The sequence below is a fragment of the Choloepus didactylus genome, chromosome 9, assembly GCF_015220235.1.
Source record: "Choloepus didactylus isolate mChoDid1 chromosome 9, mChoDid1.pri, whole genome shotgun sequence".
Taxonomy (NCBI): domain Eukaryota; kingdom Metazoa; phylum Chordata; class Mammalia; order Pilosa; family Megalonychidae; genus Choloepus; species Choloepus didactylus.
The window spans coordinates 80,330,523-80,357,376 of NC_051315.1; the positions used below are offsets into that span (position 1 = coordinate 80,330,523).

The window sequence follows — 26,854 nt, forward strand, 5'->3', positions numbered from 1 at the left end:
TGTACCTCGTCTTAAAATTTTCTCCTTCCTTTCCTCCCTCCTGCACAGGAGCTAGACTTGAATAACTCACCTGTAACCATGACACTACAGTCACTGTTGGGGATCTAACCAAAATTAAGGCTGACTCCTTTCTGGATCTGGTCACACTTTGATTCTCTTAATCATAGTGGGAAAAGAAATTTTAAGATACTGACAAACAGAAGCCTGTCAAAAGCTTTTTCATCTGCTTAAATTTATTCCCTGGTAAATACAATGTTCAAACCAGATTTAGATACCACTTGTATTGCTTTACTGCATAGCTTTCAGCCCTCTATCTGAAGACAGACATTAAGTGCCTGTGTGGTCCTGAGCACTAAACTGACATTACTCACTCATATTGGGAGTAGAACAACTTTGCCCCACAGCTTATAGTTGAATATAAATATTATAACAACAGCAATACAGTTCAATACTACTAAAAATAGCTAACATATAGTGCTGAGAAGTGCCAGACACTATTTTAGGAGCTTTACATGTATTAATTCATTTAACCAGTTGAACCTCTGTAAAGATTTCCAGGTGATTTGCTTCAGCCAGATAACCTGTGCTTTTTTTTTTTTAAACCCCAGAGGGCCTGATTATTTACACCTTTCTTGCTACTTAATCCCATTAACTCTGGGATGAAGTTTATGTTAATCCTTAAGCAAAGGGACAGTTCTTTCCCAAGATTTGAGACAGCAGAACAGATCACCTGGGTCCCTGAAGAAAAAACTTTAAGTAGAGTCATTTAAATATGTAGGGCTAATACCTCACAAGTGCAAACAAGCAAATCTCTTAAAGAAGGCAGTAACCTTATGATATCCTTTCTCTTGAAGAGCGATCATAAATTTATTAATAGCAGCCACAATAATAACACGATTGCACAAGAGAAATTCTGCCCTGGGAATGTTGCCAAGAACCTCCATGTTGCTAAATTCAGTGGAAGAGATCTGGTTCTTGTTGACCTCTCCCTCATTCTTGAAACCCTGCCCTTGCCTTCTGTGATCAGCATTGGTTTTCCTACTGCCTTCCTGGCTACTCTTCTTGGCTGACTCCACCCTTTCTACCTGATCTGTCAAAATTTAATTTCTCAGGTGTCCACCCTGGATTCCCAACTCTTTTCATTCTGTATTTTCTCCCTTGGTGATTTCAACCACTCCCGTGGCTTCAATTAAACATAAACATGCCTAAATGTATGTATCTAACTCAAGCTGCCATTCTTAGCTCAGACCTGTATATCTAAGGAATATCTGACATCTCTACATGGTTCTCACACAGGTACTTCAATGTCAATATGTCCACAACTGAACTCTTCATCTTGCCCTGATCCCCTGTTGCTCCTAACAGAAATTTGGGTTCACCTTGCCTCCACCTTCTTCAACACCTGCCCATTCAATGTCACCAATCTGCCATGTCCTTAGTATTTCTCAAATCTACCCACAGCCCTCCATCTCCACTGCCACAACCCTAGCTGGCACCTAGACTCCACTGCCACCTACCTAGCCTAATCTTTTAGGATAAAGTTCAAAATCTTTAACTCAGCAACCACTATGATCTGGTCCTCGCCTACCTCTACAAACCTCATTTTGTGTCACTATCTCCCTTGCTCTTTATGCAACATTTTGTTAAGTTTCTCAAAAATATCAGCTTTCTTCTCACCCCAATTCTTTCTCACCTGCTATCTATCCCTGGAAAGCTACTCCTCCCACACTTTGCTTGGATAGCTCTTTTTCATTTTTCAAGTTCCATTTAGGTCACTTCCTTAGGGTAGCGTTTCCCAACTCCTAATGTAGGTTAGGTTTTCTCCATGTGCTGTTATTACACCTTAGTTCATTACCTGTATGATTATCTGTTTAACTGTAAGCTCCTTGAGGTTTTTTGTCAGCTCTGTGTTCCAATGCTTCCAGCTCCTTTCACCGTGCCTGGCTCATAATAGGCGTTCCGTATATGTTTGTCGAATATGAAAGAATGACGGTAGAGGCGGGATTCAACTCCGAGTTACCAGAAAGCCTGGGCTCTTTCACCTCTCCCACGCTGTTTTTGTGTTTGGGCAGACATAAACAGAGAGAGTAAGGAAGTGATAGAGAAGCAGAGTGTCCAGAGCATGAGACCGGACTGAGCACGGCGGGTTTCTGCGATCCGGGTAGGAGGCGCTGCCCTCCCTGCGCACGGGAGAGCGCAGAATCCGCCCGCCGGTCTCACAGTGAGGCTGCGTCGCGTTAGTCACAGGCCCCGAGGCCGCGAGACCCAACGTATTTGACCCGCGCTCGTGAGGCGGCGGGTGTCCAGCAGATCCGCGACGGCAAGCGAGGACGAGGGCTCGCTGGAGGGCCGGGCGGCACGGGGGCCAAGCAGGAGTCCCCCGGGCCCTTCTCCCAGAGCCCTCATCCGTCCTCACAGCCTCCTCGGAGCGTCTCTCACCCAGGCCCAGCGATAAGCCGTTCAAGGCACCCCGTGTCCCCGGCTCCCGGGAATACTCTGGGACCAGCGTGGACGCAGCTTCCCTTTCCGGGACGAGAAAACAGTCATTTCAATGTATGTTTCTTTCCTTTCTGTCCCCTTTCTTGTGTCCGTGGCAGACGCAAGCTGACTGTGGGCATAGGTCTTGGAGTTGAGTATGGACAGACTTGGGTTCTGATCCTGAAATGTATAAAACCTCAGACACGTCCTGTAACTTCCCGCATCTCCATTTGTGGCTTTGTAACTTGCGGATAACAGTGCTTATCTTCGTGAGCAGGGTTCTCAAAGTGTGGTGGCCAGAAGAGCAGCATCAGCAGAACCTGGTATTTCAGAAATGCAAATTCTCTGACTCCAGCCCTGCGGGCTAAATCAGAAACTCCTGGGTGGGGTCCAGCAATTTGCATTTTAATAAGTCAGGTGACCTCCATACAGGCTAATTTGAGAACCACCGTGTATTTGGAGATGATTAAATGAGATAAATAAAATAATATGTGTAAGGAGCCTGGAACATAGTAGATGCTCAACAAATGGGGGTTTGTGTTATTATTATTTCAGGAACTGAGACAGATAGTTGTGCAGAAATAGGAATTTAAACAGGCCCTTATTTTCTTACTTTAAAAAACTGAAAACAAAACAAACATATGCCAGAAGTAAAAAATAAAACCTTCAACAAAAAAGAATAAGTATGTAACAGGAGCTTCTCATATATAAACTTGCATTTTGTTTTGAAATACTTCTTAGTACCTATCTTTGGACTTTTTTTGAAAAGCAGTGTTTAATGTTAACGGTTTTATGATTTCAACAATTTTAATTCAAATTTCAGCTTTACAGTGGAATTAGTTTCAAATTGAAAAATGTAATGGTTGGCCATGAAAACCTTAACTATGTAAAGATGACAAGTGCAGATTTATTTAAGAAATCCAGCTTCATTACCACGACAAATTTTATTGCTTGTCTTTTCTTTTTTGTTCATTACAGAAACTTCAAAGAGGACATACTAGACTTAATTAGAAATGTTAAGATTACCCAAAAAAGGAGTAACTAGATTTGATCAAGTTCAAGATGAAGAAACCTATCTGGAAAATTTGGCAGTACAGAGAAACGCTTCTGCTTTTTTTGAAAAATTTGATCGGAGTGAAGTACAAGAACTGCTTACTACTGCACTAGTTAGCTGGTTGTCTACCAAAGAGGACGTTCGCTGTCAAATAGACCTCCCATGTGGAATTATGAGTCAAATCAATAATGTAGGCTTCTCCACAGCAATCCTACTGACTCCCATAGACTCCACTGCCCTCTTAGACTATAGAGAGGTCCATCAGATCCTAAGGGAGTTATCTGTTGGAATTTATTGCTTAAATCAAATTCCTTCAATCAGTTTAGAAGCTAATTATGATCAGAGTTCTTCTTGTCAATTACCTCCAGCTTATTTTGATACCAGAATTGGGCAAATTTTGATCAATATTGACTACATGTTGAAAGCACTATGGCATGGAATATACATGCCCAAAGAAAAACGGGCCAGATTCTCTGAAATGTGGCGTACCGTTTTGGACATTGATCCAGATGGGAAGCCTCAAACAAACAAAGACATTTTCGCTGAGTTTAGTTCAGCAGGTAAGAGAATTTAACACTTTTAATTATTTTTATTAAAAGCCATTTTGTTTATTTAAAAGTAATTTTTCTGTGGCTCAGTTTTATGTTCTTAGCCATCTCTTCTTAAAGGAGATTTTTAGAACTCTAAAGGCTTTCAATAAAAGTTTAGCTTTTTTTAATCCCACCAAAAATTATGTGTTAAGACAGATGCCTTGCCTCTTTCATCTTAATCTATTTGTACAGAACAGATCAGATTCTAAATACCCAAAGGAGCTTTTTCAGTTTATACATTTTTTATTAAAGGGCCTATACAGGAAAAGCAGTAATAGAGCCAAGAAAAGAGTAGAATGGGAGTACAACCAGAAAATCCACAAACTTGAAAACAAAATAATTTTTTCAGAATTGGCTAGCCTTCCACAATATCATTTTTAAAAACCCCAAAATGTGAATTATAGAATTATCAAAGTTCAGAGTAAATGCACATCAGCAGTCTGTTCTGTGGTTACATTAGGTTTCATGCTTCACCTAATTTTTATATTCCTCCTTTTGCAGGGTTATACTTCTCTAAGACCTGTATATAAACAGTAAATACCACTAAATTCTGACTCATCCTCTTCAGCATATATACATTTTTTACTGAATCTTTTTTTCCCCATTGTTGCTTTGCAGCAGACCCGGTCAAATGGGGAATGAAATTGTAAGCGTGTGCCCCAGACATTCTTTCCAACTGCTTTCACTGACAAAATATTTCTGATCATTTTCTAAATAGATTTCCAAAGTTTCTGGGCATGGCTTAAAAAGAAGACTCAATTTTGGTAAAACTTGGAATTCACTTGATTGGAAGAGAGAGCAAAGCAATAGATTTATTTAGATTTTATGGTGTCTGTGCTGGTTTGAATGTATTATGTCCCCCAAAATGCCATTATCTTTGATGCAATCTTGTGTGGGCAGACATATTGGTGTTGATTAGATTGTAATTCTTTGAGTGTTTCCATGGAGATACGATCTACCCAACTGTAGGTGATAACTCTTAACTGGGTAGTTCCATGGAGGTGTGGCCCCACCCATTCAGCATGGGCCTTGATTCGTTTAATAGAGCACTATATAAGCTCAGACAGAAGGAGCAAGCTTGCTACAGTTAAGAGGGACACTGAAGAATGCACAGGAGCTGAGAGAGGAACTGCAATTTACAGAGACATTTTGGAGATGGCCTTTGAAAGCAGACTTTTGCTCCAGAGAAGCTAAGAGAGGACAAATGCCCCAAGAGCTACTGAGAGTGACATTGTGGAGAGAAGCTGCAGCCTAGAGAGGAATGTCTTGGGAGAAAGCCATTTGAAACCAGAACTCTGGAGCAGTTGCCAGCCACGTGCCTTTCCAGCTAACAGAGGTTTCCAGACACCATTGGCCATCCTCCAGTGAAGGTACCTGATTGTTGTTGGCTTACCTTGGACACTTTATGGCCTTAAAACTGTAACTTTGTAACCAAATAAACCCCCTTTTATAAAAGCGAATCCGTTTCTGGTGTTTTGCATCCCAGCAGCATTAGCAAACCAGAACAGTATCTGCCACTGAAAAAGGATGACAGCCCATCCTCCAGGAATATAGTGTCACCCAGATGGTTCCTTTCTTGGCTATTCCATAAACAAATCTGATTATTTGTGTATTACATGTAAATTTTCTACACATTATGGGATTTATAATCAAAAATATAAAACTTTTCATCTTCATTCAGTTCATTTCTTGCAAAAATCTTAATGTGGCAAGAAGTTTTTGCATAATCTTACTAAGGCAGGAAAGGACTAATATTCTCCTCTAATTAGCTACTTTTCCATTATCTAAATAGAGTCAAAACTAAATCTTTCAATGGTAAATCAGGTGGAAATGAACTACTTTCATCTGCATTGGACTTGTAATTGGGGAAAAAAGTAACTGAAAATCATTTAAGTTTTCTACTTTAGTTTGTCAGTGTAGATCTGATCACACACATACAAAAAATTCCTTGAAAACAAGATTAGTTGCTTCTTGACTTTCTGATAAAATGTGGCAGAATTATGATCATTAGAATACTTAACGAGGTTAATATAGTAAATTAGTTTCATAAAATTGTTATCTATCCTTATTTTTTCCTTTCAAGTTATTGATAGCTAAATCAAAAATTATAACTTATATGGACATATATGTGTATATATATGTTTAAAAGCATTCATTTATATATACATTTTATAAATATTCATTGAACTTTTGTTTCTTACTGAGATGCAAAAATAAAAAAAACAAATTAACAGTAAGGTTTAGTGTAAGCTCCACAAAACTGGGCTCTTACCTGCAGTAGCAGATTGAATTATGTACCTCAGGAAAAAAAACCCAACACATTCTTTATTTTAATCCATTCTTGTGCATGTGAACCCATTGTAAATAGGACTTTTTGAAGATGTTATTTTTAGTTAAGGTGTAGCGAACTGAATCAGGATGGAACTTAATCCTGTAACTTTAAGCCTTTTAAAGAGAAAGCCACAGTGAGGAGCTGGAAGCCAGAAGTCAACAGAACCCAGAAAAGAAAGGAGAAGACATCACCATGTGACAGGAAAACTAAGGAACCCCAAGGATTGCTGGGCAGCCAGAACACTACTGTGCTGGTTTGGAGCTGGTATGTATCCCAGAAAAGGCCATGTTCTTTTAATCCATTCCTTTGGGTGCAGACCTATTATGGTGGGACCTTTTAATTATGTTGTTTCAATTGAGATGTGAACTGCCCAATCCAAGGTGAGTCTTACTCCTTTACTGGAGTCCTTTATAAGAGGATAAAAGACAGAAAAAGCCAAGACTGCTTAGAGAGAAAAACCTGCAGGAGCTAAAGAGAGGACCCACAGGGGAAGCCACTGGAACCAGAGTTGAAGCCAGTGAAACCCAGGAGTGAAGGACAAGCAGACTCCAGCCATATGCCTTCTCATGTGCCAGAGGTGTCCCAGATACTAAAAGCCTTTCTTCGGAGTTCAGGTATCATCTTGTTGATGCCTTACTGTGGGTATTTCCATGGACTTAGAACTGCAAATTTGTATACTAATGCCCATCATTAAAAGCCAATCTATTTCTGGTATATTGCATTCCAACAGCTTTAGCAAACCGGAACAACTACCAACCTGGGAAGAAACCAGCCTTCTAGCCTCTGACACTGTGAACCAATAAATTCCTGTTGTCAAGCCAACCCATTCTGTGGTATTTGTCAGAGCATACTGGGAATTATGACAGTTTTTGGTACCAGAAAGTGGCGTGCTGTTATGACAAATACCTAAAAGTGTATAAACAGTTTTGAAATTTGATAATGGGTAGAGGCTGGAAGAATTGTGAGGTGCTTAGTAGAAAAAGTACAGATTGCTTTGAAGAGACTGTCTATAGAGATATGGACACTGGCAAAGAGAAAACTGCACCAGATGATATTGAACATGCAAGGATGACTGTTCAGGGGGCTGCTATAGCAGGGGAGAGAGAGAGTAGAATTCACCTCCCTCAAAACAACAGACAGCAAGCTTTTTAAGGGCTGGGAGTGGATTGGAGGAAAAGCATTGGAAGATATTAATGGTGATTGATCACTGGGGTGGGTTGTGACTAGGACCACTTTATTCAGAATGTTTTCCTTTGTGGGGATTTGGCTTCCTAGAGTCTGGAAAGGCTGGGTGGGAGGAGGCCAGAGAGAGACGAGGAGGGAGATAAGGAACTTCCCACGTAGGAGTCTCTCAGGTGCCTTGGGTAGCAGTATGAGTTATTTTTCTCTGCAGTACCACAGCTGCAAGATTGGTTTCAAGGTGTGCCACTTTTAATGTATTATGGCCCCCAAAGCGCCATTATCTTTGATGCAGTCTTGTGTGGGCAGACATATTAGTGTTGATTAGATTGTAATTCTTTGATTGAGTATTTCCATGGAGATGCAACCCACCCAAATGTAGGTGATAACTCTGATTAGATAATTTCCATGGTGGTGTGGCCCTGCCCATTCAGTGTGGGCCTTGGTTAGTTTATTAGAGCACTATATAAGCTCAGACAGAAGGATCAATCTTGCTACAGCCAAGAGGGACACTTTGAAGAACGTACAGGAGCTGCAGCTTACAGAGACATTTTGGAGATGGCCTTTAGAAGTAGTCTTTTGTGCCGGAGAAGCTAAGAGAGGACAAATGCCCCAAGAGCAACTAAGAGTGACATTTTTGAGGAGCGGCAGCCTAGAGAGGAATGTCCTGTGAGAAAGCCATTTTGAAACTAGAACTCCAGAGCAGATGCCAGCCGTGTGCCTTCCCAGCTAACAGAAGTTTTCTGGACGCCATTGGCCATCCTCCAGTGAAGGTACCCGATTGTTGATGCATTACTTGGACACTTGGTAGCCTTAAGACTGTGACTGTATAAAAAATAAGCCCCCTTTTATAAAAGACAATTCTCTCTTTTTTGTCTTTAACTTCTCAGCACCTTGTACAATGCTTGGCACATAGTCAGCTTTCAATAAATGTACAAATTAAATGGTTAATACATTGACTGTAAAGGGTAAGGAATTGAGGGAGACTGTCAGATTTCTACTTTGAGGAACTGATAGATAAATAGTACCATTAACTGAAATAGGTAATAGAAGAGCAAATTTTAAAGGAGAAAAAGATGAATTTAGTTTTGGACTGTTTCTGTGACATTCAGGGGTAGATATTTATTAGGCATTTGGAAATAATCTGGAGTTCATAAAGAAAATAAAAAGACAGATTTAAAAGCATAGAGATTAAAACAATGGAATCATATGTTTCTCCTCCTTCATTCCGCAAATTTATATATACCCAATTTTGGGTTTAATCCTTTTCTATCATTTACTGTATTGTGGCTCTGTACATATTCTTTCCAGCAGGTCAATATAGTATGCTGTAATCACATATCCTTTCTTCAACAACTATTAATTTTTCTTCAAGTGAACAGTTGTCTCATTTTTAAAAATTACCTTAGTTTTCCACATACCTATCACTAATTCAACCCCTGAATTTTTCAAAAGAAATGGCAAACTCCTCTCAGTAAAGTGAAATATCAGACAGTGTAGCAATTCCATCTTTTCCTTAGGGACTCCTTCATCGTCCTACTTCTGTGTGAACCGATTGCTCTCTAGACCTGCTGCAGTTTCTGTTACTGCTCTCCGAAATCCATTTTCTTTCCCCTCAGGTTATTCCAGTCCCTGTCATTCATCCAAGAGGCTTTCCTCAAATATCTGGTGATCCTTGCTATTTGCTCTTGTTTAGGAGTGAGGCAAGAGTTGTATGGCTTGTCGACTGGTGGACACCCTGTAGGGTGATCAAGAGGAAACCCTGACTTTTCCCTGGGGATCTTCTCCCCCAGTGTCTTATCTGTCGGTCTTTCTTCTGCTTGTCCATTGCCTCCAATCTCCTGCCTGGAGGGAGAGCGATGAGTCTGGGGAGAGAGGAGGGGAAGAGGCTGTGGGTCTCTCTAGTCAGCATGCAGACTCTCACTTGACCCCTGTTTTCAGCACACCTCCTCCTGCCTGTTCTCTGCTGTGCTTTGCCAGCCCACAGCCTTTTCAGACCACTCACTAGAGAGTATGCCTGTCTTTTGCCATGGCGGAGGGGGCAGTTGCCTGGCTGTGCTATCTGGGGAAGGGAATTTGGGGATTATACCATGAATTGTCCTTCAGAGGCTCCATGTGTTTCCAATTTCTACCTTTCTGGGGATATGTGATAAGAGTTGGCTTGCTGCATATTGAATCCCACTCACCACAAGCCACAAGATTTGTAGAGGTACAAAAAAAATGCTCTGTTTATATTTAGATTTTTTTTTTTTTTACTGACAGCAGCACTTTATAGTTTCTTTATAATCTCTTTATATTTATTTTACTAAGTCTTTTGCAAGAAGGAAATGATGAATCATAGTATCCATTTCAAAAACTCGGTAGTAACATGGCTTTTTATAGATTTGAGGAGGTCAAAAAGGGAAAAAGAAGAGAGGGAACACATTGATACATCATTTATACCTTAAGGCACATATGTTAAAAACTAACTCCACATTTTCTGTAGTCATCTTTTATGACTCCAAGAAGTTTTCTCAAGCCTAGTTTATGTGTTACATTGTAGATGTAACTATCTTAAAAAGACAGTTTGACAATAAGAAAGTCCTTAATTTGATAATAAATTTAAGGAAAGATAACATAAATATGCCATTTATAATAGAGTAAAATCAAATTTTAATTCTTACTGTCTCTCATCAGCCAGCAAGTTCTTTGTTTATTGTGTATGTTTAGCTTCCCTTATCTGCAAAAGAATAAATGTATAATATGGAGCCTGAACAAGCAAATTATACTTTTAGCCCAAGTGAAAAGCTGATTGCCTGCTTTTGTGGTTGTTCTTCTTCCGTATTTTCCTTGATTAAAGGATTTGTATTATTTATATTTATATCATTTTCATGTTTTATTATTTATATTATTGTGTTTCCAATGTATTGTTTCTTTCCTCCAAATGGAAATCTATTCTTTTTAATTCCACAAGTTTCCCTCTTTTTTTCTCTCTGCTTAATTACCCACGTATCCCTCTGCTTTTCATCTTACACAATTTTATTGGCATCTCATTATTTATTGACTATCATGCTATTAGGATTTTAAGATGGACCCCTGTGTTCAATCTGCTATACTTATCCAAACACCTGATATGAAGTTTGCATTATCTGAAATTTTTCTTTTTTACTGTGAAGGTTTGACTGATATTACAAAGGATCCAGACTTTGATAGCATCTATGATGAAGACATGAATGAAGATCCAACATACAATCCCAATAGCCCTGAAGAAAAAGATGTATTTATGAAATATGCTGAAAATATTATGCTAAAGTTGACATTCAGTACCACACAAGTTCAGCAGTGTGAAAACGTCTTTATTTTTGAAACAGCCTATTGGCTTACTAATGCTATAAAATGTAATCAGGATTATCTTGATATTTGTACCTACCAGAGACTACAGCAAAGATTATATCTTCAAAAAAAGATAATTCAAAAACACTTTGAGAAGAAAAAAGAAATCAGAAAAGGGATAGGATACTTAAAGTTAATATGTTTTCTGATTCCATTTCTACTGAGTTTGAAAAAAAAGGTGAAGGTTCCATATTTAAATACTCTGCTTCAGCCTTTTTCAGGTAAGAGTATCACCAAAAATCAAATATACAATATAGGATAAATTTTAAATTTATACTTAATTGAATTTTGTTTCTAGTATGTGGGTCCAATTATGTAATGTAGTTGTAGCCTATTAACATAAAAACTGTCAGAGGCCAAGAAACAGGAAAGAGAAAACAATTTACTGTATCCAAAGTAATTAAATATACTTGGTTTAAGAACAGAGTACTTTGAGATATATAACTAATAATCTCTATAATATAGAGTATAGTTATATAGAATATTAATATATATACCAAATTTATTATAATTCTATTGACTGTTAATATATCTATTGGTATTTTCAATATAATTCCTATATGATTATAGATTATGTTTATATGTTTATATATAAATCACTTGGTAATGGTTCAAACTATTGCATGTGTTTGCTTTACTCACTGCAGCCAAGATAAGTGATGAAGAAAATGGCAAGAGACCCTGCAACTTGAGTAATACCTGAATGGACAAAGTGACTAATCTATCCTGTTAACTGGGCTTTTCTGAACTACCTTTCTTTCCAACAGAAAGATAGAAACCTGATATTGAAAACTGGAAAATAGTCTTCTTTGGCACTGTACTATAGAGATGAGTCAGATCTTGAGCACTCAGCCCCATTTAAAGTCTGAGATTTAAAATGAATAGGCCAGAATAGAGTGTGCATATGTAGAATGCATTTTTTTTCATGGATGGTGCTTTTGGTGTTAGATCCAAAACCTCATCACCAAATCCAAGATCACCTAGATTTTCTCCTATGTTATCTCCTAGAAGTTTTATAATTTTGCATCTTTGATTTAGATCTATGATCCATTTTGAGTTAATATTTGTGAAAGATTTAAGGTCTGTGTCTAGATTCATTTTTTTTTTTCATATTGATGTTCAATTGATTCAGCACCATTTGTTGAATAAGACTATCCTTTTCCCATTGAATTGCCTTTGCTCCTTTGTCAAAGATCAGTCAACTATACTTGTGTGGGTTTATTTCTGGGCTCACTATTCTGTTTCATTGATTTGTCTACTCTTTTGCCACCATCACATTGTCTTCATTACTACAGCTGTGCAGTAGGTCTTGAAGTCAGGTAGTGTCAGTCTTCAAACTTTGTTCTTCAGTATTGTGTTGTCTATTCTGGGTCTTTTGCCTTTCCATATAAACTTTGGAATCTGTTTGTCAATATCCACCAAATAACTTACTGGGATTTTGATTGGGATTGCATTGAATCTATAAATAAAATTGTGAAGAATCGAGAGCTTCCTATTTATGAGAGTGGAATATCTCTTCATTTATTTAGATCTTTGATTTCTTTCATCAGAGTTTTATAGTTTTCCTCATATAGATTCTGTACTTATTTTGTTAGGTTTATACCTAAGTATTTCATTTTTATTGGTGATAAGGTAAATGGTATTGTGTTTTCATTTTCAATTTCCAATTGTTCATTGTTTGTATGTAGGAAAGCAATTGACTTTTATATATTAACCTTGTATCCTGCAACCTTGGTATAATTGGTTTTTAGTTCCAGCAGGGTTTTTTCAGTCAATTCTTTCCAATTTTCTGCATAGACAATCATGCCATCTGCAAAGAAAGACAATTTCTTCCTTCCCAATCTGTATACCATTAATTCCATATTCTTGTTTTATTGTATTAGCTAGGACCTCCAGTATGATTTTGAATAGGAGCATTGGGAGGAAACACCATTGCCTTTTTCCTAATATTAGGAGGAAAGCCTCTGGTTTCTCACCATTTGGTATGATGTTAGCTGTAGGTTTTTCATAGATGCTCTTTATTAAGTTGAGGAAAGTTCCCTTCTATTCCTAGTGTGCTGTGTGTTTTTAATCATGAATTGGAATTAGATTTTGTCAAATGCTTTTCTGCATCTATTGATATCATCATAGGACTTTTCTTCTTTAGCCTGTTGGTATGATGGTTTACATTAATTGATTTGAATGTTGAACCAGACATGCATACATATAATAAATTCCACTTGGTCTTGATATATAACTACTACTTTTCTTTTTCATTGTTGGATTCGATTTGCTAATATTTTGTTGAGGAGTTTTGTACGTTTATTCATGAGAGATATTGGTCTGCAGTCTTTTCTTTTTTTTTTTTTCTTTTTTTTTTTTTCTTTTTTTCTTTTTATTGAAATACATGCACAAAGTTTGACATCAGGTAAAGAAAAGGACAAACCCCAGAGACTGAGAGGTAGTTAACAGTTCATTTTTTATCTTTTATTTGGTTCTTTTCTCTAAAAATGTATAGTTTCTTTAAACAACCCTTTTGTATGCTACTAAAATGTTATAAAAAATATATTACCAGTCTATAAGGTTTGATGTTTTTCTAGTGATATCCAACCCAAACCTTCCCACCCACCGATGTTTATGGCAACCACATATGACATCTAGTGTATACTGCTATAGAAAGGGAGAGGAAAAAAAAAAAAAAAAAAAAACACCTTTATTTTACAAACACCCAAAGTCAATGTCTCTTGTGAATTCTTCATCTCAGGTTATTTTAAAAGTGTCTGACAGACATGAATACTTTCCTCATATCTATTACATAGTCAAGGTTTAGCCTTGGAATTTAATATCTGATGAGGACTAAATTCCTATAGATAAGTTTTCTCATATCCAATACATTTATTACATCATCACAAGTATGCATTCTCCGATAAGCTTTGGTTTAAGGCTTTTGCACATGGAAATCTACTTTCTAGGGGTTCTCTTCAATATGAATTTTATAATGATTCGTAAGAGATGACCTGTGGTTGAAAAGTTTCCCACACGTATTACATTCATAGGGTTTCTCTCCAGTATGAATTCTCTGATGTGCAATACGTGATGAACTTTGTCTAAAAGTTTTCCCACATGTATTACATTTAAAGGGTTTCTCTCCTGTATGAATTCTGCGATGTTGAATAAGAGCTGAACTTTGACCAAAAGACATGCCACATTCCTCACATCGATATGGTTTCTCTCCAGTATGAATTCTCTGATGATTACTAAGGGATGAGTTACACCTGAATGTTTTCCCACACTCACTGCATTTATAGGGTCTTTCTCCAGTATGCATTCTCTGATGTTGAATGAGAGCTGAACTTTGTCTGAAGGCTTTTCCACACACTTTACATTTACATGGCTTCTCTCCAGTATGAATTCTCTCATGAATAATAAGTGTTGAGTGGGAACTTAAGGCTTTACCACATTCATTACAACTATAAAACTTCTCACCAGTGTGAATTATTCGGTGTCTATTAAGTCGTGAAATAGAAGTGAAGCCTTTTCCACATTCATTACATCTATAGGGCTTTTCTCCAGTGTGAATTCTTTCATGTTGAATAAGAGATGCACTCTGACTAAAGGCTCTCCCACATTCACTACATTTAAAAGGTTTCTCTCCAGTGTGAATTCTCTGATGATAACGAAGGGATGAACTAGACTTAAAGGTGTTGCCACATTCATTACACAAATAGGACTTCTTTCTGGAATGAATTCTCTGACATCCAGGAAGGGATGTGTTGCAACTAGATGACTTCCTACCTGGATTATATTTATAGGGATTTTCTCCAGCATGAATTTTTTGATGTATAAAAAGTCCTGACCTTCGGCTGAAGGATTTGCCACATTCTTTACATCTATAGGATTTTTCCACAGTATGGGTTCTTAAATGTTTATATAGTGAAGTACTAAGAGTGAAGGCCTTCCCACATTCTTTACATACATAGGGTTTCTCTCCAGTATGAGTTATTTGATGCTGAATCAGAGCTGAACTTTGGTTGAATGCTTTTAAACATTCTTTACATTTAAATAATTTCTCTCCACTATGGTTTTTCTCATGTTTACGAAGGGATGAGTTGTTAATGAAGGTTTTCTCATACATACTACATTTATAGCGTTTCTCTGCTGTGTTGATTTTTGGTTGGTTAAGTAAATTTGAATTCTGTTTGAAGTTGTTTCCTTGTATTTCATACTTTGGCAGTGTTTTTTCTCTAGGAAGAATCTGTCGTCTATCAGGGACTGGTTTTAGGCTTAAGTTATGGTCAAATTCAGTATTTCTATGGCTTCTTTCTATAGTGAGATTTTTTTCCTTTTTATCCTGTTTTTCTAATCTATTTTCATATACACAGGGATTTTCTGATTTAAAGTCCCAGGGTCTGTTCCTTTTGGATCTTGTTATTACCAGTCCCTGAAATGACAAGTCTTGTGTTTGAGTTGACTTTGTGGTTTTATGACTGCTCTTCCATCCTAGAGAGGAGCCTCCAGGACTTTCTTTCTCTACCTTCCAGGGCTCTTCTCCTCGCTGCAACAAGGAGATCACTTTTGGTTTGGAAAATGGGAGTCCCACTGAGATTAGGTTCCTCTAGTTCTCCAGCATCACATTCTTATACAAGTTTCTCTGAGAAGGATCCAGTTTTCTCCATTCATCCCGAGTAAAGAGCACAACCACATCCTTGAAGGTCACGGACACCTGAGAGCTTCCTTCCCCCTGTCCAGTAGCCATGTCCTCTTTCTGGGCTTTTCCTCTGAGGATGGGCTGAGTCTCCAAAAGACTCGTCCCCAGGCCTGCGGGGACTCCCGGGAGCCCGGCCTCACCCGCGGCCTCACGCCGCAGTGGAGGCTCCGGGACCACCGGCCGCGATAGCCGTCCCGGGTCGCGACCCCTGCGGGAGCGGACGCCTGGGCCGACCTCGCGCCCCGGAGCCGCTCGCCCCGGAGGCAAACGCCCGGCGCCCGGAGCCGGGCAGGCCGGGGCGGGGCCTGCAGTCTTTTCTTGTAATGTATTTATCTGGTTTTGTTGTTAGAGTAGTGCTCACCTCATAAAATGAGTTGGAAGTGTTCCCTCAACTTCTGTTTACTGGAAGTAACCATAGAGAATTGTTATCATTTCTTTGTTAAATATTTGGTAGAATCCACCAGTGAAATGATGTGAGCCTGGTGCCTTATTTTTTGGAAGATTATTAATAATTGATTCAGTTTAAAAATAGATGTAGGCCTATTCATATTATCTACTGCTCCTTGTGTAAGTTTTAGTTGACTGTGTCTTTCAAAAAATTAGTCCATTTCATCTAACTTGTCAAATGTGGGTGCAGAGTTGTTCCTATCATTCCTTTATTATCCTTTTAATGTCCATGAGATCAGTAGTATGGCCCCTCTTTGATTTCTGATGTAAGTAATTTGTGTCCTCTTTCTTTTTTTCTTGATTAGCCTGGAACTGATATATATATATCAGTTTTATTGATCTTTTCGAATAACTAGTTTTTTATTTAATTCATTTTCTCCATTGACTTCCTCTTCAATTTCACTGATTTCTGCTATATTTTTTTTATTAATTTTTTTCTCTGCTGCTTGCTTTAAATTTACATTGCTTTTCGTTCTCTAGTTTCCTAAGGTGAAAGCTTGGAGTATTAGTTTTAGATTTTTCTTCCTTTCTAATATATGCATTCAATACTATAAATTTCCCTCTACTCACTGCTTATATGGAATACCACACAGCAGTTAAAAGGAATGAACCAGATCTCTCTCACACTGTATGTGTGTATATTTGTATATATGTATTATGGATATGGATGTATGTGTGTATCAACATGGATCAATATGTCAATTAGCTAAGCCTCAAAAACGTAACTCAAAAATGTATATGTAACATGAACATGGATCTACAAATGAAATTTATCTCAAAAACATAACTTTCAGTGAAAAAACAAAATTTAGAAACAGTAAATATTCTGATATGGCTCACAACATAAATAAAAAATTATACCAACACATTTTGTATCACTAATGTGCATATACAGGCATCTTCCATTATCTGAATCTAATGTCCATTTTGTGGTCCATGATAAAATTCAAGATAATGATTGCATTTAGTTGCCGTGCCTCCTTAATCTTCTTAATCTGGATAGCTTTTCAGTCTTTGCCTTTTGAGACATTGACACTTTGGGGGACTACTGGCCAATTATTTTTTAGAAAATCCTCCACTTGATGTTTTTTTTAAAAGCAGTTTTATTGAGATGTAGTCACAACATAAAATCTATCCAGAGCATACACTCAGTGGCTCACAGTATAATCACAAAGTTGAGCTTTCATCACCACAGTCAATTTTAGAACATTTTCATTCCACCAAAAAGAAAAACCCCATTCCCCTATACCTCACTATTATTGGCACTTAACTATGGTTTGGTACCTTTGTTAGAAATGATATTGAAATATTACTGTTAGCTGTAGTCCATAGTTAGCATTAGGTGTATTTCCCCCCATCTACTACCCTGTTATTAACACCTTGTAGTAGTTATATACATTTGTTCTAGTTCATGAAAGAACATTCTTATATATGTACTATGACCATAGTCATTGTTCATAATAGGGTTCACTGTGTTATACAGTCCCGTGTTTTATCCTCCAGCTTTCCTTCTAGTGACATAAGTGACCCTAAACTTCCCCTTTCAACTATAGTCACATCATTCAATGCTGTTAATCCCACTTATTTCTTTATAAGCTCTCTTTTTACATAAACTACCTCAGGTAAGTTTTTCTTTATTTAATCAAAGGTTCTCGGAGGCACAGAGTTTAAATTACTATGTGATATCTTACTTATAACTAGGGGTAAGGCCTTGATCTCACACACACAGAAATCAATAAGTAGAATATCTTGGTTATACTTTTGAAATATCTGTATAATGAAACTATAGAAAAAATCCAAAATGTATGATGTAAGTATATTTTGATGTTGAAAATATTTATATACATTAAAAGCATAAATAATTTTATAGACTAATGGCCAAGATTTTAATTTCATGTGGAATTTTTTCACTTTTTTATGTGAATGAGAATTTAAAGCTCCAAAATATAATTGTTCTTGTGCTATGCACTTTTTAAATGAAAGTTTGTTTTCATTTTTGGAGATGACAAGGTCAAGACAGAACGAGAATTGCCTCCATTTATTTATGGACAAGATTTTAAATGCCAGAATTTTCACTACAAAGAGAATCAATATTTCCATGTTCATGGAGGAATTGAATTTGATATCAGCACCCCTCCAATTGAGGATGCTATGGAAGATTTTAAGGTTTAAATTATTATTATTTCTGAAATGGTTTGTCATTTCATAACTCTTTTATCCTCTTCTCCAACCAGAAAGTGTCTCTCAGTATAGGCACTAGGCAACTCTCCAAATAATTATTCTCCCAACTCACAAATTTATTCACACACTGTTTAACATACATACATTAAATGCAGCCATATACCATGTCATATATAAAATGATAAATAGGATGGGTATAGCCATGATGTTCACAGAACTTACATACTTCCAATGGACCAATGGACCATTTTTGCCCTAGAATAGTTGACCAAATAGTGCAGTACAAATCCCTGAATATTCAATGTGGATTCTTGCATTTACCTCAAAGGTTAATATTAGAACAGAGCTTTTGTAGAGTTTGGAAACAGCAGTTCTTACCTTGGAGCTTAGTATAAACATTATACATTTCAGTTCCCATTACTTTTCTAACTTCTCTTTTTCATATCTTTCCTTTTGTATTTTTTCCCTCACTCCCAAAGTAGGGGTTGTGTGCTTGCAGATACCATCAGGATATTGTGGAAAACTATATTACATTTGCATGTATATCATTTCATCTAAAAGAATTCTCATGATTGTTTATATTTGTTTAAAGAGATGTTTTAAGTAACCAAATTCATATTTTAGAACAATTTAGAAAAAATCCGGGATTGTGCTGCTAATACATTTGCAGAAGACTCAGGATACAAAGAATATTATTCAATACCAGTTATGAATTTTCATGGAAAAAGGTAAGGAGCGTTCAGTATTTATCCACACTAGCTCAACTTGTTGAAAGCAGAGAACAAGGATGATGTCAAAATGCAAAGGTTAACTTAAAACCTCAGGATGGAGATCCTAGAACAATAATAACCCCCAATGAATGGCATACTGACTCAACAAGGTATTAAATGTTATTTATTACTTTGTGCAGTTTGATACAACCTGTGTAATAATCCTTAGAGCTTGAAAGAACTTCTTATAATTAACACAGTGGTTAAATAGAGATGGAGGCGGGGATAAAATCCTAAGGGTCAGTTGAAAAGCAGAGGATTCAACACACACCACTTCATTTCCATAAGGAATCTGATTTAAAATCCTCTTCTTCTGCCAGCTCTTTTTATGCCTGTCATCTTGTGGAGCAAGTATGTGTCTCCTGGTATTGCTAGGGCTTTTGTGTGTTACGTTGTTAGATTTTTGAGATCCAAAACACTGGAATTTGTAAATACATGTTTAGAGCTCAGAGGAAACATTTGGGTTGGACGTAAGAGATTTGAGACTTAACAAAGATAGGTTTGTGTTTTTTTTAAGGCATAGAAGTAGCTGAAAGGATAGCACCAAGCCTGGAAGTTTGGAATTCTGGAGAATAGAAGCTTTTAAGGGAGGCAGGGATGGAAGAAGAGAAACTCAGCAAAGGAGACTAGGAAGGAATGAGAAAGAGGAGAATCAAGAGTATATTATATCATGGAAGGCAAATGGGGAGAATTTTAAGAATATGGAAACAGTTAAAAACATCAAATGCATCAGAGGAAAAAAGAGTCCTCTAAATTTGGCAGTGACTTTGTAAGAGAATTTCAGTGGTGGTGTGGTTATGGAAGGTCATTTGTAGAGAGTCAAAGAGTAAAGTGGGGGAAAGTAAATGGGAAGTGAAGAAGACAAGGATCATAAGTTTCTTTCAAGATTCATGGCAGTAAGCAGAAAGAAGAGAAATAAGGTGGAGGGAGAAGCAGCATGAAAGATGAAAGGTGGCTCTTTTCATTGAATCCTCCCTGGGTACACACATAGTACTTGAGCTGAAGTCAGAAGACCATGTGGCTAATGACTTCCCTGCTTTTGAAGGGCACCAAGGAGCAGATCTCAAGCCTCTGGAATGGACAGGTGGTGTGCATATCCCTGGAGCAGGAATCTCTCAGTCAGGGACCCAGCATCCATTGGCATGCTCCATGTACAACTCTTGTCAAGCTAAATGGTGTCCTCTGAATCAATGTGTATTCTCCGAGGTTCCAGTAGGCTTCAGGGGTGGCCAAGATCTTGGGAATGCAAGGAAGTAGCTAGGATGAGAGCTATACTTGGTGAGAGGTGGTTGTGGGTAGAAGAGTGTAGTTTGTGTAAGCACACTTCCACAGCACTGTAAGTGATCCAGTCATACAATTGTAATGGGATGTCATAGTGGCATTGTTTCTCTAGTTTCTGACTAATGCACACAATTAGGTCATCAGAGTTGGTGAATGATGGATAGATGGATCAGAATTTACAGGCTTTCAAAACCAGTATAAATTTGTTTTCCAGACCCAGGCAGCATGGAGTAAATGTAAAAACCAGAAATAGAGTAATAATCAGTATTTTCCTGGCTCCTGTACCAATTACTGGAGAACTTTCAATCCTCTATAAAATCTACCCCCATCCCCACCCAATTATTCCTGGGAATCCCAGTGATATCTTTTATGCTCAGGGATCAGCACTTTCAGCTACTGTGAGGTATCTGAAGTTTCCTTTCCTGCCTGGTTTCCATGTGATCATCCACCACGGGGCCCATAGAGTCCAAGAAGTCCCATGAAGACAACTTAATGCTAATGGCATTGTTATTTCGGACACTGCTGCTCCTGGTTGTGGAGCTGGTATCCCCTGCAAGGCCAGCTCCTTCTAATGCCTGCTAAAGTAACACTGCACCAGCTCTAAGCTGCACTGTAGTCAATCCGAAGAAGTAAGGAGAATTCCTTTCCCAGTTTTATTGAATTCAAAGCAGATTTGAGTCCCCAAAAATGTGGTACAAAAACAGCTCTTTCAGTCATTTTACTTGTGGGTGTTGTTTTTGTTTGTTTGTTTGTTTGTTTTTGTTTGTTTTTTTAAGTTTGATATGGGGTTCATTCTGTATTGGTGCTGAGCTAGAGAGCAATCTGAGTGTTGGAAATACGCTTTCAAAATCTCCCCTTTAGAGGCACTGTTGTTGGACCAAGCTTATATATGTTGATGCTCTTTCTTTAGACTAATTTATTTCCTGGGACCCTCCAGGTCCCTTATGGATATCGGGCCTGTTCCACTGGCCCTTTAGGCGTGCCCAGAAATCTCTAAATCCTAGATACATTTAGGCTCAGGTTGGGACCTACTGGTCAGAGTCGTGCATCCAACCATGGGAAGTGTAAAATTCTCTAGTTGGAGACTATTTCAGGGTGCACCTACCCTCATTGCCTCTTGCCTCTCCAGTTTCTAGGATAGAACAGCCCCCTGCAGGTTCTGGAAGCTTAATTTGTATTGGATGACTAAACTAAATTTCTAGAAGAAAGCAGCTTTCCTTCCCCTGGTGTGTGTTGAACTTTTAAGTCTGTCTCATTGTTTGAGCAGTGGTCTAAGAGGTATCACTGAGTATCAGAGTCCCAAAGATGATCAGCAGTTCCTGTTTCCATAGCATTTTACCACAGCCAGAGCCAGCTTCCTGGAGAAGTACATGAAAAGAGAGAGGTTGCTGATAATGGTTTCTCCTGGAGCAGGGTGGTATAGAACAGGGCCAGGTCAAGACCAAAGTGCATTCTCAGTGTGCTCCCCATTTCTAGCTCTATGGAAACAGTCTTATGGGACTTGGATTCCTATTTATGGAATCCACTTAAAGTGTGAAAAGTTGGCCATGCTGGAGCAGCTCTGATACTCACAGATGCTTAAGGCCCCAGAGCCTGTGATTTGAAGGCAACCTAGAGGAATACCTGCTCCTCAATTTTAAAAGGCTGGAGTACAGTCAGCTAGGCAAGTCCTCACCAATGGAGATGATACCCCCATGATCAGGACCCAAGGATAAAGTGACAAACCCCACCACTTGCCTGGCACTGCATTGGCTAGGTGTGGGTAAAGACAGCAATTAGTTTATATTCCTGTGGTCAGAATTCCTTTTGGGGTAAGAGGATGGTGCTTGGAAGAGAGGCACCCACAAGTAAATGTGAACAAGTCCTCAAACACGCCTCCATCCATACACTGAGGTCTGTTATATTCAGAAAGTTTGGGTTAGAGTAAGGGTCAAGGAAGGCCTATGATCATCATCAAGGCCTATCATGGGTTCATAACAGTGTTTTTCTGAGACCTTCTTGTTACGGACCCATGGGGGCCAGTGATTCCCTCTGAGCGTCCAGTCAAGGAGTTTCCTTGGCATAGTCAGTGACTCAGTTCGCTGGAAGTTAATACCATGGATCCAATTTCTCAGCACGTTTAGGAGAATTGATACTCCCTGAGCAGCAGAGAGGAGAGCCATGGAAGGGGTTGATTCTGTCAAAATAATTGTATTTGCAGCAATAGATAGTTTTTTAGCAGATGCCCAGGTAACCGTAAGGGTCCCTTCACCGGCAGAGGGAGGGTCAGCAGCTAAAGCGCTGGCTACTGAAATCTGGGGATGGGGAAGGGTACCTCAATGTGTGGAAGTGGAGGAAAGCCAGTATTCCAGAGCAATAGGGACCTGGGCCTGTTGCAAGCTCCACCTGTGTCCCAGGGATTTGGATTGGACATTAGTGTCTTCGGGCTTTCTCTAGTTGGTTGCTGAATGAGCAAAATCCAAGGAGCCATTACCCAAAGCAGCATCCATGGGCTTTTCCAGGCCAGACTCAAGACAAACCTTGAGAAAGCAAATATAGACATGACTAGGTTAAAAGTGTTAATATATAAATTTGTAAGAAGAGGGTATGCAGACATTTGGAAGATAAACCTAGCACCCCTTCAGCCAGAGTTTAAGACTTCCAGAGATTTTGTTGGGCAGTGCCCCTGGTCACTGATATGGGAAGGACAGTCAATTTGAAGGGCACAATGAAGAAGACACTTATTTTATAAAGATGTGGTTAATAAAAATTGGCAACCATGTTATTGAAATATTAATAGTACAGCACAATTTAAACCATATTTTTGTGTTTAATTGTTATAGAAAATCAAGTTTGGCCAACATAGAAAAAAAAACAAAACAAAACTAGCAACTCACTTCAAAGTTAGAAAAACTTACCTTTTTTCTTTATTTTTTCTAGCTATTATGTGATCTATTTTGAACTTGAAACTTTCTATCAGCAACTATATAAGACACCATGGTGGGGAGCCATAAATGAAATAGTGAACAATCTGAGACCTAAAAGACTTCCACTGACAGATGCTCAATTACATGAACAATTTAAGAAAAAATTTGGTTTCAAAAAAGCTATGAAATGCAAGGTATTTCATTATTGCCACATAATTTAGTATAAGAAGAAGTTACCTATTATATAAATATATGCCTCAAGTTTTCATAATCTTAAAGATAAGTAGTAGGTTAAAGTCATCAATATGAAATTAAAATTCCACATTTTAGTAGCTGAAAGTCTATACAGTTCCTTTCAATGAACTGAATTGCAGTTATCTTAGTAACAGATAATGTTTATTTAGTGCTCATTTTATATACCAAGCATTATTAAAAATCCTTTCAACAATTCTATAAGATAAAGTCCTAGTAATATTATCATCATACATATTTTACAAATGGGAAATTTGAAGCACAGGGTGTTAAGGACATTGCCCAAACCACACAGCTAGTAAATTTCACAACTAGATTTCATTCAGTTCTGGGAACTAAACCTAAGGAGTAAATCTAACATCCTGAATCAAATCTCTAAATCTGCTTCAACAAGCTTGACTTACAGCCTCTAGAATTGATAAGTGAAGTGGTGAGTTCACCGATTTCAGGGTTTACACTGACATTTACTTACCATTTGTTTTAATATGTTCATGAATTTACAACTTTAATAACCTGTTAGTTTAATTTTAAAATAAGTAGTCAGAATGTCTAAATGTGTGATATTTTTACCTCTCTTTTTGGAGACCTAGAGCAAAGATAAACTATACTTCTATAGTGATATATTTCAAGTTTCTAGACTTCTAAATTAAATTGTTCTTAAGTCAGAGAAGAGACCCAATGATCTCTATCTGCTTTTAAAGTATTTCGGAAAGATATTTGTCTGCCCTAAAATGTCTCCAAGGAAATAGAATCTATAACTATTCCTTTGGAAAAAAAAGGAAAAAAAAAGTTTTATAAAAGTATTTTTCAAAGTTCTTGATATTTCTTTATAGAGCTAACAGCTTTAACCATTGCCCAGACACTTTCTACATGGATCTTGTGAAAATTCTATTGCAATTAAGTGCCAGTCATACGGTTATATTAATATATCCCATGTGGGTGTTTTTTCTTCAATCAAACTTGAGATGTATTTTGAAAAAAACTAATTCTGTATTTTAAAATAATTTTAGAGTATCCCATTTGGTATGAAGTCTGCTGTTGAAAGAGGTTTATCTGCCATTTTCCATACATTTAGCCGTAAAACCTCAAGCTCGACAATCAATGTTTCAGATGAAGCAGGTTATGCTATTTTTCATCATGCTGCTCTACATAACAGAGTTTCTATTATATGTCAACTGTGCAACGCTAACTTCAATGTCAACCAAAGACGCTTCATTATGTTCAGCCAAGGTACCATAAAAGTTTTATTTAAACTTTCTGTTTGGAAATAATATCAAGCTTACAGGACAGTTACAAAAATTATACAAACCCTATACAGAGAACTTCAATATACTCCCACCCTATACTCAGATCCACCAACTTTTAACATTTTGCCACATTTGCTGTATCACTCTTTCTATCTATCCATCCATCATCCATCTATCATAAAATTTTTAAAATTAAATGCTTTTCTTTTATTTATCCCTTCTTCAGCATTAAGAATACATGTTGATTTCAGAGCAAAGTTAAAATTTGGTATTGGTATCTACTGATTTGAATTGTTCCTAACAATGATTTTGATGTGTGGTAGTATACTTTCCTTTTAGTTCATTCAGGTACTTCATTTTATGGAATAATGTTTTTGCTGATATACATATCCTCTTTCCCCTGATTTCTTGTAATATCAGAAGTATAGGCATGTCAGTCAGTATTCTTGCTAGCACCCACTGGCAACAAAGTGAAAGAAGAGGACTGAGAAGGAGGAGGAAGAATAGGAAAAGGAGTTTTCATTTATTATAGTTTTATTGAGATATAATTCACATACGATAAAATTCACCCTATGAAAGAGAACAGTGTGAACTGGTTTTTAGTATATTCACAGAGTTGCGCAAACACCACCACTATTTAATCCAGAACATTTTCATCATTCAAAAAAGAAACTGCATACCATTAGCAGTCATTCCCTTCTGACTTCTTTCACTTAGCATAATGTTTTCAAGGTTCATCCGTGTTGTAGTGGGTATCAGTACTTCATTCCTTTTTATCACTGAATAATATTTCATTGTATGGATATACCATATTAATCAGTTGACGGGCATTAGAGCTGTTTCACTTTTTGACTATTTTGAGTAATGCTGCTACAAACGTGTGTACATGTTTTTGTGTGGACATACAAAAATTCAGGAGTAGATTTTATGAGTCATATGGTAACTCTATGTTTAACTTTTTGAGAAAATGCCTAATTGTTGGCCACAGTGACACCATTTTATAATCCAACTAGCATGAGTTCTTGGTCCCAAGGGGGTTGTCTCCAATTTCTTCATCTTCTTAACGCTTGTCATTATCCATCTTTTTATTTTAACCATCCTAGTGAGTTACAGTAGTTTCTCATTGTGGTCTTGATTTGTGTTTCCCTAATGGAAAATGATGTTGACCATCTTTTCATGTGCTTATTGACTGTTTTTACATCTTCTTCGGAAAAATGTCTATTCAAATCCTCTACCCATTTTTAAATTTGGGCAATTTGTCTTTTTATTGTTGAGTTGCAAAAGGTCTTTATGTGTTCTGGTTACAAGTTCCTTGTCAGATATATGATTTAAAGATATGTTCTCCCATTCCATGGGTTGTCTTTTCACTTCTTTGATGGTGTCCTTTGAAGCAAAAATATTTTTAATTTTAATGAAGTTCAATTTATCTTTTTTCCTTTTGTTGCCTGTGCTTTTGGTGACATATGTAAGAAACTATTTGCGTACACAAACAATGAATCCTAAGTTCAACCATGGACTGCAGTTAATAGTACAATTATAGACTTCCAGGCTGGGGAAAGACATTTAAAAGAGACTCTTTTTTTTCCCCTTTTTTCTTTTTCTTGATTTCTTTTCTACTTTTTTTTTTTTTATCTAAAAGTAATATATGTGGTTATTTTCTATCGGAAAGCCCAGGTTGAGGGACTAGGCTGGGCTTGAGGGGAGACAAGAGTACCCACAGTGTCTTTGAATTCCGTATTCACTACTGAAGGCCTCCAGCCCCATCTTTAATTGGTAACTCAGGCTGACCAAGGAATCTACCTTGAGAGGCCCCAAAGAGGAGAGGGGAGAAGGGAATAGTGTCCCTGAGAGACAACTGGAGGTCTGAGGATTGGGAGAGTGGAGGGAGGCCCAGCTCAACTGGCAGTCCTCCTTCTGGGAATTCAGACCCCAGGGGCTGGAATTCAGATTCCAGCTTCAGTCAGCCACGCCCCTGACAGGCTCAGAGTCACCAGGAGAACTAAAGGCTCCACACCTCCTTACACTGGTGGGGGAGCTGCGGGCTGGCCAGCGCCACCTGCTGGACAGGAGAGGAAAAG

General features: G+C 37.8%; 1 protein-coding gene across 1 annotated transcript in view; it reads left to right on the forward strand.

The window, feature by feature from the left end:
* The first annotated feature begins 2,234 nt into the window (after positions 1-2,234).
* ANKAR (ankyrin and armadillo repeat containing) overlaps positions 2,235-26,854 on the forward strand; it is a 162,368-nt gene continuing 137,748 nt past the window's right edge. Inside the window, exons 1-7 of the mRNA XM_037850171.1 lie at positions 2,235-2,553; positions 3,457-4,092; positions 10,789-11,226; positions 18,142-18,305; positions 18,945-19,048; positions 23,291-23,471; positions 24,540-24,759. Of these exons, the coding sequence (XP_037706099.1) occupies positions 3,492-4,092; positions 10,789-11,226; positions 18,142-18,305; positions 18,945-19,048; positions 23,291-23,471; positions 24,540-24,759 (1,708 nt within the window). The 5' untranslated portion in view covers positions 2,235-2,553; positions 3,457-3,491. The remainder of the gene's footprint in view (positions 2,554-3,456; positions 4,093-10,788; positions 11,227-18,141; positions 18,306-18,944; positions 19,049-23,290; positions 23,472-24,539; positions 24,760-26,854) is intronic.